This window comes from Tetrapisispora phaffii, chromosome 14 (genome assembly GCF_000236905.1).
Source record: "Tetrapisispora phaffii CBS 4417 chromosome 14, complete genome".
Taxonomy (NCBI): Eukaryota; Fungi; Ascomycota; class Saccharomycetes; order Saccharomycetales; family Saccharomycetaceae; genus Tetrapisispora; species Tetrapisispora phaffii.
Genome location: NC_016533.1, coordinates 367,208 through 383,584, shown reverse-complemented (window position 1 = coordinate 383,584; position 16,377 = coordinate 367,208). Strand labels below are relative to the sequence as shown.

The 16,377-nt window shown below is 34.6% G+C and overlaps 6 protein-coding genes across 6 annotated transcripts; 2 read left to right on the top strand and 4 right to left on the bottom strand.

Moving 5' to 3' along the window:
* Positions 1–295: 295 nt before the first annotated feature.
* On the bottom strand, positions 296–5,365 carry URB1 (Urb1p; the record flags this gene model as incomplete). The annotated part of the gene is made up of 1 exon (XM_003688344.1): positions 296–5,365. One exon carries the CDS (start codon positions 5,363–5,365, stop codon positions 296–298), a length of 5,070 nt encoding a protein of 1,689 aa, XP_003688392.1.
* Positions 5,366–5,843: 478 nt separating this feature from the next.
* On the bottom strand, positions 5,844–8,747 carry DAL81 (Dal81p; the record flags this gene model as incomplete). Its single annotated transcript, XM_003688343.1, has 1 exon — positions 5,844–8,747. One exon carries the CDS (start codon positions 8,745–8,747, stop codon positions 5,844–5,846), a length of 2,904 nt encoding a protein of 967 aa, XP_003688391.1.
* Positions 8,748–9,179: 432 nt separating this feature from the next.
* TPHA0N01750 (uncharacterized protein) lies at positions 9,180–10,511 on the bottom strand (the record flags this gene model as incomplete). Its single annotated transcript, XM_003688342.1, has 1 exon — positions 9,180–10,511. The coding sequence occupies one exon, from the start codon at positions 10,509–10,511 to the stop codon at positions 9,180–9,182; it is 1,332 nt and encodes a 443-aa protein (XP_003688390.1).
* A 522-nt stretch (positions 10,512–11,033) lies between these two features.
* On the bottom strand, positions 11,034–12,116 carry CCE1 (cruciform cutting endonuclease; the record flags this gene model as incomplete). The annotated part of the gene is made up of 1 exon (XM_003688341.1): positions 11,034–12,116. The coding sequence occupies one exon, from the start codon at positions 12,114–12,116 to the stop codon at positions 11,034–11,036; it is 1,083 nt and encodes a 360-aa protein (XP_003688389.1).
* Positions 12,117–12,481: 365 nt separating this feature from the next.
* TPHA0N01730 (uncharacterized protein) lies at positions 12,482–13,714 on the top strand (the record flags this gene model as incomplete). Its single annotated transcript, XM_003688340.1, has 1 exon — positions 12,482–13,714. The coding sequence occupies one exon, from the start codon at positions 12,482–12,484 to the stop codon at positions 13,712–13,714; it is 1,233 nt and encodes a 410-aa protein (XP_003688388.1).
* A 565-nt stretch (positions 13,715–14,279) lies between these two features.
* CAB3 (phosphopantothenoylcysteine decarboxylase complex subunit CAB3) lies at positions 14,280–15,971 on the top strand (the record flags this gene model as incomplete). Its single annotated transcript, XM_003688339.1, has 1 exon — positions 14,280–15,971. One exon carries the CDS (start codon positions 14,280–14,282, stop codon positions 15,969–15,971), a length of 1,692 nt encoding a protein of 563 aa, XP_003688387.1.
* Positions 15,972–16,377: the final 406 nt, after the last annotated feature.

Sequence of the window (16,377 nt, the reverse complement as noted above, 5' to 3'; positions counted from 1 at the left end):
AGATTTAGCAGGTTCTTGTTCTTGCTCGAGATTCCAAATAACTTCTCGAGAGGTCTCACTTTCTGACCAATAAGATCTCGGGTGTGGAAGAGCCGGGTAACAAATATAGAGCGTCACATATTAAGAAGAGTATGTGACACTCTGTATGTCATGAACTCATCATGCTTGGCAAGTTATTTACTTGCTCTTATGTTCAAGACTTGAATGGACTAACATATTTTGTATCTATGCATTGTTTAATTTATAAATATACATGCTATATAAAGACACGGTTGATGACCATCAAGGGGTGTGATCATTTACGTATTCTCTTGACCAAGTTCTCGTGGTCGTTAGATACCCAAGTTGCCAGTCTCTTTTGAGAGTCAATCAGGATCGCAAAACTTTGTAACACTTCTTCTATGTTCAGTTCATTTTCCTTTAGGACCAATGATTTCTTCATTATAATTTTGTTCTTTGAGTTTTTCTCTAACATTTTGTTTTCGCTAGCTAGATTTAGTGAAACATTTTGTCTAGCGATCTCTAAAGTCGATAAAGCTGCGTATCTAGTCATCAATGTTGAACCACCATTGTTTATTCTTTCAACTTTGAAAAAAATAGAGAGGATCATTGACTTCAGCTTACTATTTAAGTATGACGATGACATTGTATTCATCAACCATTCAAACACACCTTTACCTTTCAACAAATTAACATCATTTTCAGTGTTGATGCTAGTTTCAAGAATGGCCAACATCCATGATAAATGTTTATAGTAGTGCTCGTAATCAATCGATCTATCAGAGGTCTTGGTTGTTGGGTCCATCAATTCTTGTAATAGAGGAATTTCAGTATAACGAATGTAGTGACCATTTAAGACCCATTTGTAACATTTTTCATGCAAAGGTGATAAAGGCATCATTAGAATTTCTACTATATACGAAATCACAAACCATACAAGAGGGGCTGGCATTTTAATCTTTTCATTTGTGTTCGCTTTGATCATTTCAAATGTGTAAGCGATTCTCTTAAATAAAATCTTAAAAATGATACCTTCTTTGAATTGTAGACTATCTTCTAAAGAAATTAACATGCCCTTAATTAAACTTAATGCAATGTTTGAAACATTAACATTTTTGTCACCCAATGCACAAATAATAAATTGTAAAAGTTTGGATGAAAACAGTTTCTTTACCTCAAATTTAAATATTGTGTTCTCTTCTACTGTGGTTTGGTGAACAAGCTCCTCATTTTGAATGATTAAAAGTAACAAAAACATTGGATTATAAATGGAAGCCTTCTCTTTTAACCTTAATGAGGATTTGTGAGATGTCTCGAAAGATTCCCAAGTTTCAACACAGCTTTTATTATGGATCTCCGGTATTTCGGGTCTTTCCATACAATATGACTTGATAGTTTTCTGGACTAAATCTTTTTTCAAAGTGACTACAAGGCCTTCTCTCTGTCTCGTTACCATTTTAATTTCACCAATTAACTCCATAGAATCCTCATCTAAGTCATCCAAGAATTCCCAAGCGTAAATATAATTAGTCCAGGAAGTAGAAGTTTTAGACTCAATATTTTCCAATATATTTAAAATCATCTCATCTTTAACATCAATTGTACCATTGTACTGTTCTAGCAATTTTTCTTGGACAAATCTAGTAGAGTTGGCAGTTTCATCTGATTTAAATAGAAGGTAAATTACTGAGACTGTTAAGAAAGAAGCTTCTTCCTCCTCATCACTGTTAGTATTAATTGTAATGCTTTCATTGTTCAAAATTTGTTGCATGAATTTACCACTCTCAACTGACTTCGAACCGGAGCTTGATAAGATTATTAAAACTGTCTTTAATACAAAATTATCTTTAACGAAAGCACTATTAAAAAATGCTTCCAATTGTGAATTTAAAAAGTTATTATTAACAAGTTCCCAAATAGGAGTAACTTTTAATAGCTCCTGATATTGAGATAATGTTAATTTAAAACCTTCGGATAATTTAGACTTCTCTGATACAGATTTTGTAATGTACAGAACAAGCTTATTCAGCCACAGTTTGACATTTTCTGAATCCCAGTTATTAGACAATCTCATAAACTCAATGGTTGGAGCTTTATACTTGTTAGGATAATTGGATACCAAATAGTTCTGAATTTTTGTAATATTTTCCTTGGAAAGTGAAAGTGGAGATGCATTGAATAATTTCAGAGCATCCTCACTATAGCAAAACGAATCAGATCCAAATTTAGATATGCAATATTCAATGTTTTTCTCTTTGAAAGCAGTTAATTCCTTACAATCAATTAATGATATACTTATTGCAATTGAAATGGATAGTTTTTCATTAGTTTCTAATTTTTGTAATATATTTAAAATGCTTTGTGAAGAAAAATACGATGATCTCATGTATGCATCAAGAATATTGCAAAATATATCACTGGTGATTACAGACTCCAGAAATAGATTATCTTTGAAATTTTCAATTCTGGAATCCTGGAAGAATTTTATAAGATTCTCAAGAATTTCGACATCCTTGAACGTCATAAAATGCAGGAAAATATTATTGTCTAGATTTAAAGTAGATCTGTTCAATTTATTCAAAAATATCAAAGCTGAGTCTTTTGAAAAGTTGAAATTCTCTCTAGTTAATTCAGTAACAGATGAAGTGTCCATACAAGAAATCAACGCATTTTCTAATTGCTTTCGAGACTCATCTGATTTTTCTAAATTAGAAATAACCCTATTCAGATAATCAGATAACATATCCTTAAATGAGGTGTTAATTAAACCAATTCCCATAGTATTATCGATTATCGTTAAAAGAGTATATGAACCTTTTTGTTTAGAAATTGTAGACACCTCTTTCTCATTTAATTTATCAAACATCGGTAAAATAATTGAAGTATTAATTAAATCTATTTTACCGCTAACGTCAACATACGAAGCTAATTTCAGAACCAATAGCTCCACAGCATTCTTATAAGTCTTATCAACCTTGATGCTATTATCATCTATCAACAATTTTAGTTTGAAAATAACACCAATTGCATCAAAATCATCTACTGGTACACGAACAATTTTATTTAACTTTTTGATAGGTGACAATAAAGCGTATGAGTAGAAAGAAGAATCTAACATTGAATGTAATAACCATTCGTCTTTTATTAATACTGAAATATGATTGTCGTAATTATCAAAGTGTAAGTATACAAATCTAACTTCTTCCTTTATTCCTTCAGATAATGTTTCACAGGCTTTTTTAATACCAATTTGAGATTCACCCAATGAGACCATATATTTTAAGAAAATACACAACCACTTTTGTAATATTAAGGAATTTTCTTTATCTTCAACAAAATTCCATTGTTGCAATAAAACAATAACAAATGGGGATATATTTTCATAATCTTGAGAGATATCATAATATTTATAAGGCGTCTTGACACAACGTGCAATAGTATTATCTAGTAATTTCCATAGTTTCTGGAGTGAATGTTTATCTTCTGTTTGCGATAGCACTTGAAGCGAATTTACCAAAGCATATATTGGACTACATGGATGCTTATTGAAGAAAATAGTTATATGCAATAACCTATCTAGTAAAGCGACAATTTTGTGAGAAACTGATGTGTTGCAATCCTTAGAGGAAGCTAGTTTTAAAAGAGAAGTGAATAGAGAATTAGAATCATCGGTCGAGCTCCACCATTTTATTTTAGAATCACTATATTCTTGGAATTGCAAGAATCCTTCTAAAATTGCCAAATTAATACCTACAAAAGTATTACTTTTCATAACATCTGAATATATGTTATCAACGGAAAGTTTCATATTAAAAAAGTTTGGATAAAATTTACTATAATGCTTTAAAATTTCAGTTAATGATAGAGATAAAATCTTATTTTCCTTAGCTGTAGAATATACTTGGTTTAATACTGAAGTAATAATAGTTAAGTCCGGCAAATGTGAGTAAAAGGCATTGGAAAGGACAACTTTAGAAGATTGCCAACCTTTACGATCATATAGGTCCAAGATCTTCTCTAACTTTAGGAATGCAAAAGTGATTAATTGGGTTGTTAATTGTTTAATCAACATAGATTCGTGCTGTAGTGAATTAGTTAATGCAGATTTTGTAATGCTAGATGGGATTATATTTTCTATCACTAAAGATGTTTTTGGAACCATGTTAGTTTCAATGGTCTCCATAAACTCTGGAATTTTTAAATTAATGATTCTACCTAACAATAAAGTCATACCAAACCAATATGAAGACATTTTTGGGTCGTGACTACCTTGTGTAGCCAGCATATTACAATATGGAGCCACTAATTCTGGAACATGCTCCAATATTCTAATCACTGTACTAGATTGCATATCATCTTCCCATGGTTTGAAACTTTTTAGAACGTTAAACAACAATTTGTTATGGATGTTAAATTCTTTTTGGTTGACTGTTACTGGCACACCATTAGAGCTAGCATTAATAGGGGATTCATCAAACCAAACACTATAGTCCGGGAAAGCGACATTACTTCCTGGATTACAAGCATAAGCTAAGAAAAAATCATTGGTTTTTTTAACTAATTCCTTATTAGTAGAGTTATAGTATGAATGTATCTTGCCTAAAGCAAACTCATTTAAAATCTTGGTCTTTGTAGTTCTTTTGAAAATAGGTTCATTTAAAATTTTTGATTCGAATAAATCCAAAGTCATTGTAATAGTCTCTATGTCATCAGCTTTGTCCATATATTTCAACCAAACACTCATGAATCTATTATTGTCTGTGATCAAATCTTTCCTTAATAGAGCTGGACAGTTAGAAATTAATTGAATCCAGAACTTCAAAAAAGTACTTCTTAGCTTCAGACGATTACTTGAATTTTCTGAATCAAAATTAGAACTGATATCATTTTTCGATGGCATCAATAATCTTCCCAATCCTGGAATTGAGAAATCAAAATATGAAATAAAACTTTCTAAATGGGAATGGAAATTGAAGTTAATCATTTCATTCATTAATTCTAAAATTGGTTTAGTGACCCTGATGGTTGGGTTCGATAACCCTCTATAAAGTACCTGTATATAACTTGTCAAAATTAAGTTGACTAGCTTATCACCAAACTCATGGAATACATTAGTGTTATTCAATACTTTCAAAAGTTTACATAGTACTTTAGAAGAATTACCAAAATCTCTTAAATTATTAACTTGAGCGTAAAATGACCAAGCTTGTACTGCCTGAGTACCAAAACCTTTCTGAAGAAAATCATATAATCCTTGGTTATTTTTAGCACTAGAATCAATTGCAATAGACTCTAAAAGAACTTTTAATTTATCAATAACACCACTGTCGACATCACTAACACTGGCAAATTTCTCGGAAGACATTTGATCTATACTAAGTCAATTGAGGTCGCGATTATATCTTACTTCACTGTGTGAATACTAGTGAAAGTAATAACAACAGCTGTTGTTTAAGGAAACGGTTCATATTGTGAATAATACGATCAATAGCTAAATTATTTAAATCTATAAATATCAGATGAGATGAGTTGAGCTTGATCTTGGAAAAATCTTTCACTAACAAATTTTTTTAAAGATTTCGTCTAAAGCGATTGTTTTGAAAAGGGCATAATGTCACAGAAACACTTAGTCAGTCATGTACGTTGACATGTTTAAATAAAGACGACATGAAATGTTAACTACAATGCATACATACATATATATCCATTCATCAATAAAATAGCTATGCAGTAAATTTGTATATATTTGAATTTCTACAATATATGATATTAACTCATCGAGAGTTATTTTGCAAAGGAATTATTACGAAAAAGATATTCTTATATTTATTACAATTGAGTTCTTATTTAGAATCTTTTAAATTGATGTCATTTAATGTGTTTCTATAATTATTTTTATCAAATACGCTATGACTGTTATTCGAGATAACAGCTATATCCTCACTACTTTCCCTACTATCCTTGTTGTTTGCTAAATTTGTGGAATTGTCATCAATCGATGAAGTAGTTTTATTCAGATCGGTATTGTTCTTCAATGAAGTTACACCATTATCTTTTTTGTAAAGCGTTTTTTTATTTGCTTTGGTTTCCGATGAAATATCATTCCTGTTACTGAATATCGAATAATGGTTCATCGGTGTATTACTTTTGTGAGAGTCAACTGACGGAGATTGAGTTAGAGAATTTTGAGCTTCTAGAATATTTGTGGTAGACAGAGGCTGTTGTAAGTAGTCAAATGAATTTAATTTTGACAAATTAGATTGGGGAATAGAAAAATTTAAATCATTCATACTAGACATTTCTAATAAAGACCTCTGTGGAGATACTGATTCTGGTATTTGAAACCTATTTGGAAGTAATGACAATTCGGTTGAATCAGTTAACAACCCAGGAATCTGCACTAACAACATATGGATTCTATCTAGGGCATTTTTTTCTTTATCAAATGATTTGGATCCAGTTTTCAACATCCATATATATCTTCTTAGATGGTCTCTAAATACAGAAGACTCTTCTTTAAATTTAGAAGTCACGAATAGTAATGATGCAAAAGTTGCGATAAGAATCAGACCTCCAGTACATGAAGTATGCCAAAACGAATTTATATGCTCTTCCTTCAATCCTGAAACAAAATCGATAGCTGCAACCAATCTACTTTTTGCAGCTGTTCTACAAACATTAACAATCTCTGGAGCAGTATTACCCTTCAAACTTGTAAGAATTCTTCTATGCAAGGTTAACTCCACAATAAAATATGACAGTGTTAAAGATGCATTACTGTTAAACTTTCCCTTTGTAAAACTGCTCATGGATAGCTCTGAAGGCAATTTTTGATACCAACTTCTAAGCTTCAGCTGAAGAGGTTTAGCAAGTTTTAATATTTCTTCAATATCTGTAATTTGTTCTGTGCTCTTCGAATAGAATGTGTTCATAATTTCGCCAAGGATGATGCTCAACGCTACACGATATTTGAACATTGATAAACCATTGCTAAAATCATCATCTGTTAGAGACATATCCAATAATGGTATTTCTGGAATCGTAGGTGTATATGAATCAATATTCAACTTCTGGTGATTGTTAATAGTTCGAGAACTTGAAGGTAAATCACTATCTGTTAATGGCTTCACCATCCAATTATGACCCAATATAAGATGTGATTGTCTACCCTCTAGAACAGCTGTCCACTTATCTTGTGACCAGACTGCCCATGCCAAACGACGTCTCAATCCCTTCTCCCACTGCGGTAGCTTCCATTCTTCACAATCAACGCCTAAACCAAGCTCTTCTGCTAATGCCACTAATGCTGAACAAATGACCCAATTATTTGAAACTTCTGACCTTACCTGTAAAAGTAACAAGCCAGTTTGGATGAGACTTAATTTCGGTTTATCTACTAGGTCGAAGAAACTTCTGTATGCGATTTTGTTTAATTGCTCTTCAATATCAGGTTTTGGCATACTCACTAAACTTGGATGAGAATCCCACCATTGCAATGCTAATGAATAAACAGTAGCCAAAAGAGGCGCTGTTAGTTCCTTATATGATCTTGTATATTTTTCCAAGAATACTGATTCATGTAAAATTGGTATATAAGGATGAACCATTTTAAAAAATATACTTATTAAAATTTTACCTGTTGGATAAACCAATCTTTCCACCACATCTACTTCCCTTTCTTGAATTAATTGAGAAAGTCTATCATTATCATCTTTTATTAAAAATTGTGTTGTTGGTGCAACTTTTCGTAATGAGAGAGAACTGGATAGTTGGACTTGCTGTACCATGTCTAGCTTAGTGTTATTTATGAGAGTAATATCATACACAGAAGTTGACCCAACATAAAATGATGATCTCGGATATTGAATTTTAACTTCTTTAGGAGATTGATCTGATGTATTCGAAATATTTTTCAATTGTTGTAAATTAGTATCTGACTTATTTGAGTCTGGAACTTTATTAGCTATTGATTTTTGAAAATTAGAAAATGAATTACCTTGTGTTCCATTGAAAGAGCTTACGTTCATCATTGATTCAGAATGAGAAGTGGTGAATAGATTTTCATAAGGTTTAGAAATAGCAGGACTTATTGTATTTAAACTTTTACTTTTTTTCAGATGCTTCATATTTGAATAGAATTCTTTATATTTACGTTTGTTTGATAAATTTTCCACTAACATCTCATTATAAATTTGCTTATTATTTCCATTCTTAGCAAGAAGATCGCATGCCGATTTGTTCTTCTCACAATAGATACACACTTCTAATCCTATTATTATTCTACATTCTTTTGCTAAACTAACACAATTGCTGCATGGATGAGTTACAATAGCTGAATTCTTCTTGATAATTTGTTTTTCAATATCATCATTTCTTTCCTCCTCCTGATTCTTGTTTATGCTTTTAGTGTCCTTCTTTGAATTATCTAATATATTCTGATATTGTTTCAGCAGCAAATCCAAATTATTCTTGGATAATATCTTATTATTTTCTTTATTTTCCGTATTGATACCATTTCCCCCATTACGATCTGAACTTGTCGACAGCTTTTCTCTACCTGTCGTATCAGATACATCTTGCTCACCATTATCTGTACTAGTTCCCCTTTCTTCAACAGCGGCATCAGAACCATTTCCAAATTCCGGCATAGGTTTTATTTCATTTGGAGTTGAGTTTCTTGAATTCGACTTAGAAGGTGAATGCAATGACATTCTAATGTTCCTGCTGGCGTTTTTCCTTCCAAGCATAGGCAAAGAAATTTCAAAACTGCAAGTAATTTATAAGCACCGTTAGATAAAGTTTAAAAGTTTACTTATCTTGTAATCTTTTTACTCTTTTAATCTTTTAATCTTTTAATCTTTTAATCTTTTAATCTTTTTCAATTTTAAGATCGAACTTTCAAACTTTCAAAGCGAGTGGAACCTTTCTTTAAGTTTCAAGACCTCTGATGATAACCATTCATCATAAACAGTTGTAAGAAAGTCTAACAGATATTAGATCAATTGAATTTGCCAAAAGTAATATGACTTTAATTTATACAATGTAATAATAATTCAGTTTAATTTATTTTCTTTTGTTAAAACTATTTAAAGTATATACACATAGTGATATCATATTTTTATATTTAGTAGGAACCAATTTGAGTTTGATTCTATAACTTTTTGTTTTCGTCGATTAACTTAGAATAATTTGAATAGAAACTTATCGTAGACGAAGTAAATCACAACTGCAATAGCGATGGTTTTAGAGTATTCTGCAACGACTAGTAGATAGTCCTTTGCTGCCATTGGTTGCAATAATTTAGGGTTGTAGGTGATGGCGACACCATTTTGGTCTTCAAGTACATCTTTTTGTTGTGGAGCTTGTTGTTGCTCTTGTGATTGCTGTTGCTGTGAAGCTTGTTGTTGTTCACCAGTTGCGTGGTTCTTTATATCGATACTAGGTTTATTTTTGCTCTTGATGGTGCTAAAAGATCCTACATCAATCTCAGGGTCTCTCTTATCTTTCCTTAAACTATGTTTGCTCGGTTCTCCAACAACTGGTGCATTTTGAGAGAAAGAGGACACAAAAGTACTGAGAGTTTCTTTGTTGTGACTATTTTTGAAAGATTCGATTGGTTCATCGACAGATGGGACGGTGAACTTGTTGACTAGAGACTTAGAGCTCGACTTAGAGCTAGGCTTAGAGCTCGACTTAGAGCTAGATGCGGACTTGGATTTGGAATTACGCTTGGATCTGACCTTCTTTCCGCTCTTAACTGGTTTAGTAGAATGATCGTGCATATCGGCTGCTTGTGCAGTGTCAGGACTGTGCATCACGGTGGAATGAGTGACTGCTTTCTTCACTTTGTTGCTTTTTGCAATCGTGCTGGAATGCTTAGGTCTCTTCTTGATATTCTTATTCTTCATGCTGTTCAAATTACGAGAGGTTGGCTCAATTTTATCTTTTAAAGATTCTGGGGTTTCCACTACAATGAAGTCTCTTGATAGATCCTCTGCCATTTCATTCATTGGTAACTCGATGTAATCGTCCAAGAACTCAGCGAACTTCCATTCATTCATGGAATTTTCAAAATCCAGGTTGTAGAATAGTTTATCTTGATCTTTCCAAATAGTCTTTCTAGGAGGGGGAGGAAATACATACAAGTGAGGAACGAATGTGAAATCGAAATCTCTAACAGCACTTAAAGTTTCAGGAAGATCGACAAAATAGAACAATGCTTTAGTACCAGGATCGTATTTATTCACATATTTAGCCACATTAGCCATAACAACCGCAAAATGATCACAAATCTCACAACTACCTTTCGTAGGATCAATATGCTTGGCACTGAAGAGGACAATAGCCCAATGGTCCTTAATACCTTTTCTCAATTCATGGTAGTTCTTACCATTGACTTGGACAAGATTATTCTCATCCATGAATTGCTGAGCATACCCAACATCTTTCATACCAATAACAAATGATTGCAATAGAGCAAAACTCAAAAATAAAAGTTGAAACAATTGCATCCTAGATACTATTATTATTCTGCACTTTCTTATTCTCCTTTGGCTTTGTGTAAAAATGAGATGTTCGTCAATACGTAATTAAATAATAAAAAAAAACAAGAGATAGAGAAATGCTTGCTTTATATATATGTGTAACGAGGTATCTTGAAATATTCTAGCTTCCTCTTATAATAAAATGATACATGAATATCCATTGAACTTCTTAATTTACAATTCAAACACATCTCTCTTCTTAGTATTACAATTTGAAACTTTATTAGTTCTTTTCCTGCTGAGCTGTTAACAATTCAATCTCAAAAGTTGGTTGCGGGTCCACAATAATTCCCAACGAAGCCTTTGGAAAACCACCAAAAATTACCTAAACCGGTCGGTTTTTACCTATTGTGGAAGCGAAATCGCCTGAAGAGGTAATAAATAGCACGTGATCCACTATTAAGGGTTACCAAGTTCTAAGCAACTGCATATGAGGGCCAAAGAAGAAGGATCTGATGGCCCTTGGGGTTAACGGTGTACACTCGCTGCTTATCGATGAGCTTTCGTTTCCAAACTTGGCATGAAGCTCTTGATGTGTTGAATGAATCGTTCTTTTTCGACAGCAGTTATATTGGCAGGATCTTTGGGTAGAAGTGGTGTTAATTGATCTAATGACTGGAGCCATTGCATCCATGCTAAAGCATGTAAGAACGAATCTGCTAAATCATCGTCTTTTCTTGCCCCAGATTGTGAAGGGTCCATCCCCAGTGTGTCGTAAAGACTGTAGTCCATTGTCGTGATGTTGGGGATTTTTTGGAATATAAGCCTGCTCTTTGGTGATAACGATACTAGTGAGTGGTGCTCATCGTGCACTGCTGTTCGGAGCACATCCTTCGCCAGAAACATCTTGATCATCTTGGTAAGCTTGTTAGTGTTCGCAGTGGTTGAGGTGGCCCTCTTGATCATTAGTTTCAAATACTGAGGAGTTTCCTGAATGTGCACGGGGAAGGTATCTTTTCTTTCACACCAATATTTTGTCATTCGTTGGGGGTCTGACGACAGCACTTTGTAACGATCTCGCATACCAGGGCTCCATCGCTGTTTATTTACCAGACCGGAAAACAGCACCTGTTCCAAGATGTTTGCTCGCAGTACAGGCTCCAGCACTGTCTTCGAGGACATAGATCGAGCTCGTTGCCTCTCGATAGTAAAGATATCCGGCAATTGTGAAATATTAGACAACGATTCAGTCAGCTCAAAGCCCATATCCGCAGTAACTGGCGCACTCAGAGACTTATCTGCCGCAAGTATGTGTGCAAATTGCCTTTGCAATGACACTTTATCCAATTCGATGAGAGTCGGCGCCGTGCTTCCTTTCGACCATTCCATTCGACAATATGCAAAGTTTGCAATCCCAATGTCAATCGAAGTGACGCTCAACATGCCTTTTTGCTCTCTAATCTTGCTCAATGAATGTAATAGCTTAATCTGCTCCGCAATGTTTGCAACCCTTTCATCTTTCCTAATACCCACAGCAGACCCTATTCGTAAAGCCAGAGCACCGAGTTGTCTATTATTCAGCACTCGGCATGCAGCAATTATACCACTACTAACCGTCTCAGTGACTAGCATCTTACTAATGCGCGGGTGCTCTCTAATATCTCTCTCATCCACTCACCTCTTCTGTAATTGTCTGCCTCTTAAATACTCTATCCTTTCTAAAAGCATAGCTTACTCACTTCTAGATCAATGGATTCCTGTTAAACAGTTTTGGTGTAATTCACTAAATACGCGATTAGCGATGTTCAGATTTTTGGTGGTTGTCGTTCGTGTCAGACAAGTGACACAAATGATTTGTGGCTGTATGCGTATTGGTATACCAATATATAAATGAATGTGTACATGCATGTCTGTTTTGAGATGGGCATAGTTGGTGTTTGTGTGTCTCAGATGATGAGTTGGGTATATAGCTATCTAGATATCGAATTGACACAGTCATGGATTCTCGAGACAATGAAGTTAGGAAAAAAAGGCATTTCTGGAGGAAACATTTCGGGAGACATAGAAGATTGGTGGAGCCCAATGTACATGAAACTGGAACTGAGTGTGAAACTGGAACTGAGTGTGGAACAGTGGCAATCAATGGCACAGGGACCATCAGTGGCACAGGGACCAGTAGTGGGTCTTCGAGTAGTTATCGTGAAGAGAGCACTGAGAGGGGGTTGAGACAGACGTTCCGGAATAGTATGGCATTGAAGTATGGATCATTGGGTAGAAATGATGGGGCCAAAGAAGAAAGGTATCATACCTTTCGATGGTGGAAGAACAAAAAAAAAGTAAGGCAGCAGGAATCAAGCTTCGATGATGGGGCTTCTGACGAGCAGCACTGCATTGGAAACATGCTTGAGAAAGGGAAATTTCCAGATACGCTGTTTAGTGCTGACTTAGAAACACATACTGCAGCTATAACCGACAGAGATGTGTCAAAAGAGTGCTCAGAGGAGTCTCATAGGGTGCATTCATTCGACTCTGTGTGTATCACACCCATCAGTGCCCCGTATCCTGCTATGGCGAATGACAAGTTTAACTATTGCCAGTTTTCTCGCAGTTTGGAACAAGCAATAAATGTCCCAGAGTCAAGCAATACAGGTATGGGACATTACTCAAAGAAAGAAGAGGAAGAATCGATGGTCAATTTCAGGAGGTCTTTGAGAAACGATAGGAACAAGCTTGTGAAGTTCCAATTTAACTTCGATGATGATAGCAACAAGTCCAATAATATGGGAAACAGCAAAGAATACTCGTTCGGACTCAAAGACCACAACAACAGCGGAATCAGTATATGTTCGACCAGTATCGACGTCACACCAATGTATAACAACAGTCCCGGTGACAAGAGGGGTGTACCAAACATGGATGAGGAACCTACTGAAAATAGAAGCTTCTTCAAAAACATTGAATCCTCATTTTTGTCCATAATTGGTTACGATGTAGCTGGTCAATCGGCGACTGGTAAAGGTATCTGCGATGCCACCAAGGACATTTTGACTACGCCAGCAACATCCCATAAAGTGACCGTCTCCGGAACCTCTACTCTCAACGACAACAATGACGATGATGATATAACGACAACTAAAACTGGAAAAGATCTCACAAATCATTCTACTTTCCAACTACCATTCTACAAAGGCAACTCATTGTATGGCAACCACTCCGACATCTTTATCTAGTGTGAAAACTCTCACCAATATTTTTCTATTTACTTATATACTATTTTTATAAAAAACGAAAAAGAAACAATCGTAATAGAACAGAATAAAAACAAAGCTCTTAATAACTAGTTGTACTCATTCCAACTACCTATATCACTGTATGCCACTGTGTCGTTTCACGAATTACTGACACTTCCTCCAGCTTGTTACCCGGTTCCAAAATTTTTCACTGAGGTGCCTTCAAAGATCAAATGAGCGACAATGATAAAGCACAATCGATTAGTAAAACCTACCATATAAGAAGCCATTCAAATTAGAAGTAATAGTCTTGCCATGTCGGTCTTGATTCAAGAAGTTAAAATAGTGACTATAAGGACGAGAGGTGTAAATTAGGTTTTACAGGCTTGCTTTCTCTGTGTGTGTGGTATTTTTTCTCTTATTGAGAAGATCGATCGAGTTCGTTGCCTGCGGATTGTGCCGTTCTAAGCTTCTAAAGATAGAGTGTTTAGACAAGTGAAAATAAAATACTAACTGGGAAAGCTTAGTTTAAATTGAAATTATTTTGTTAAATTTTATTAGATAAATGGGTGAAACTTCTTGTACGAGCGCCAAGAATAGAGGAAACGTTGTGGAGAGTGTCGGTGATCCGATTGTACAGACCGATGAGCTACCGCAACCGATTTCTATTTTATATAGTAGATCGGCATCTCCAACGAATATTAAAGGTTCTGCAAAAGTTCCTGAGATTGTACAAGTGTTGGAGTCAAATAGTTTGGAACGGACTTTAAGTTTGGTGAAGTCTGGCGAGAATTTCGAGGATAAAATTTCGTTGGGTGCAGGAGAGGAGAATGGAAACGAGAAGGACCCTAAAAGAAATGCCAAGTCTTTGCTAACTGATGATGCATCCCCTGTGACTAGTACTGTTGTATCCTTTACTGTCTCTGAGGCCGAAAAACATCCTAAACACAGGTATTCGATATCTTCGAGACCAACAAACGGGAAAGGCTCTCAATTGACCTCCCCGAATGGAAGTTGCGACAGTTTAATTAACAGTTCAACAAAACATGCTACCAAGACTAATAATGCGAGTATCGATAATATGACTTCTACTATTGATGATAAAACTATAATGAAAAACGACGATGCAAATAACTCGACAAGTACCCTAAGTAAAGAAAATAATTTGAATCCCTCCAATATGAGAGGGATGTCAACTAACAAAGAAGATGAGAAATCTACTGATGAAAAAAATTGCATAGTTCACATGCCTGGTGATTTTATTTATTTCGACGCCACTAATGGTAAGGAGACCGGGAAACAATCGCCAGTATTAACTCCTGTGATTCCTGCAATCAAGCCAAACGCAAAAGCAAGGATTGTACCACCAACGGGACCTCATATTCCATTTACAGACTTCTTATCAAAGGAAGATGACGGTAAATTCCATATTTTAATTGGCGCTACGGGCTCTGTTGCCACAATCAAAATACCTTTACTGATTGACAAATTATTTAAAATATATACGCCAGAGGAAATTTCCATTCAGCTAATTGTGACTAAACCTGCTGAACATTTTTTGAAAGGTCTAAAAATTTCTTCCCATGTAAACATCTGGAGAGAGGAAGATGCATGGTCCGGGAGTAACAAATTAGGAGATTTAATATTAAATCATGAACTAAGGAAATGGGCTGACCTTTTTTTAATTGCCCCTCTTTCTGCAAATTCGTTGGCTAAAATAGCAAATGGTATTTGTGATAATTTATTGACACAAACAGTCAGAGGTTGGCAATCAAATGCGCCATTAATTGTGGCACCTGCAATGAATACGTTCATGTACACAAATCCAATGACCAAAAAGCATTTATCTTTATTAGAAGAAGATATGCCTAATGTTATTATATTACGACCAGTAGAGAAAGTTTTAATATGTGGTGATATTGGCATGGGTGGTATGACCGAATGGAATGAAATAGTTGAAATAATACGACAAAAAATAATAGAAATTAAGAAAGCCAGATTAGAAAGACAAAAAGCAGTCTTGAAACAAGAGAGTGCAAGTACGGAGGCAAATAAACTTGACGCTAGTGATGCCGACATTGAAGATGAAAATGATAATGATGATGATGACGACGACGATGACGATGAAGAAGACGACGATGAAGAAGACGATGACGATGACGACGACGACGACGACGATGATGATGATGATGATGATGATGATGATGATGATGATGATGACGACGACGATGAAGAGATTAAAGGAAAGCACAATTAGTTATGTTAAAAACTTCGCTAAGTAACAATATAAAAACATGTATTTTATATAACCCTTAGTTTATAATGCCAATGTAAATGGTTTTTTTTTTTATTTCATATTTTTTTGCCTTTCAAGTCTTGTCTTAGAAGTAAAAAAGTCTAGATATCACATATATTACAAGAATAAACAGTAACATAAGCTATCCTCTCCTATATCTTGTGTTTATCATTTGAATACAACTAACCATTGCATGATAACACTGACAAATTACTCGTCTTGTACGTTCTGATCACCTTTCCTTAAACGCCTTTTCCTTCCATTCACCGCCTTAACAATAAACTTCGCTTTAGAATTTTTTAACTAATATTGAAATTAAATTTATTTACAATCTGACCAGTTATAGTTATTCATTTAAAACAATTAA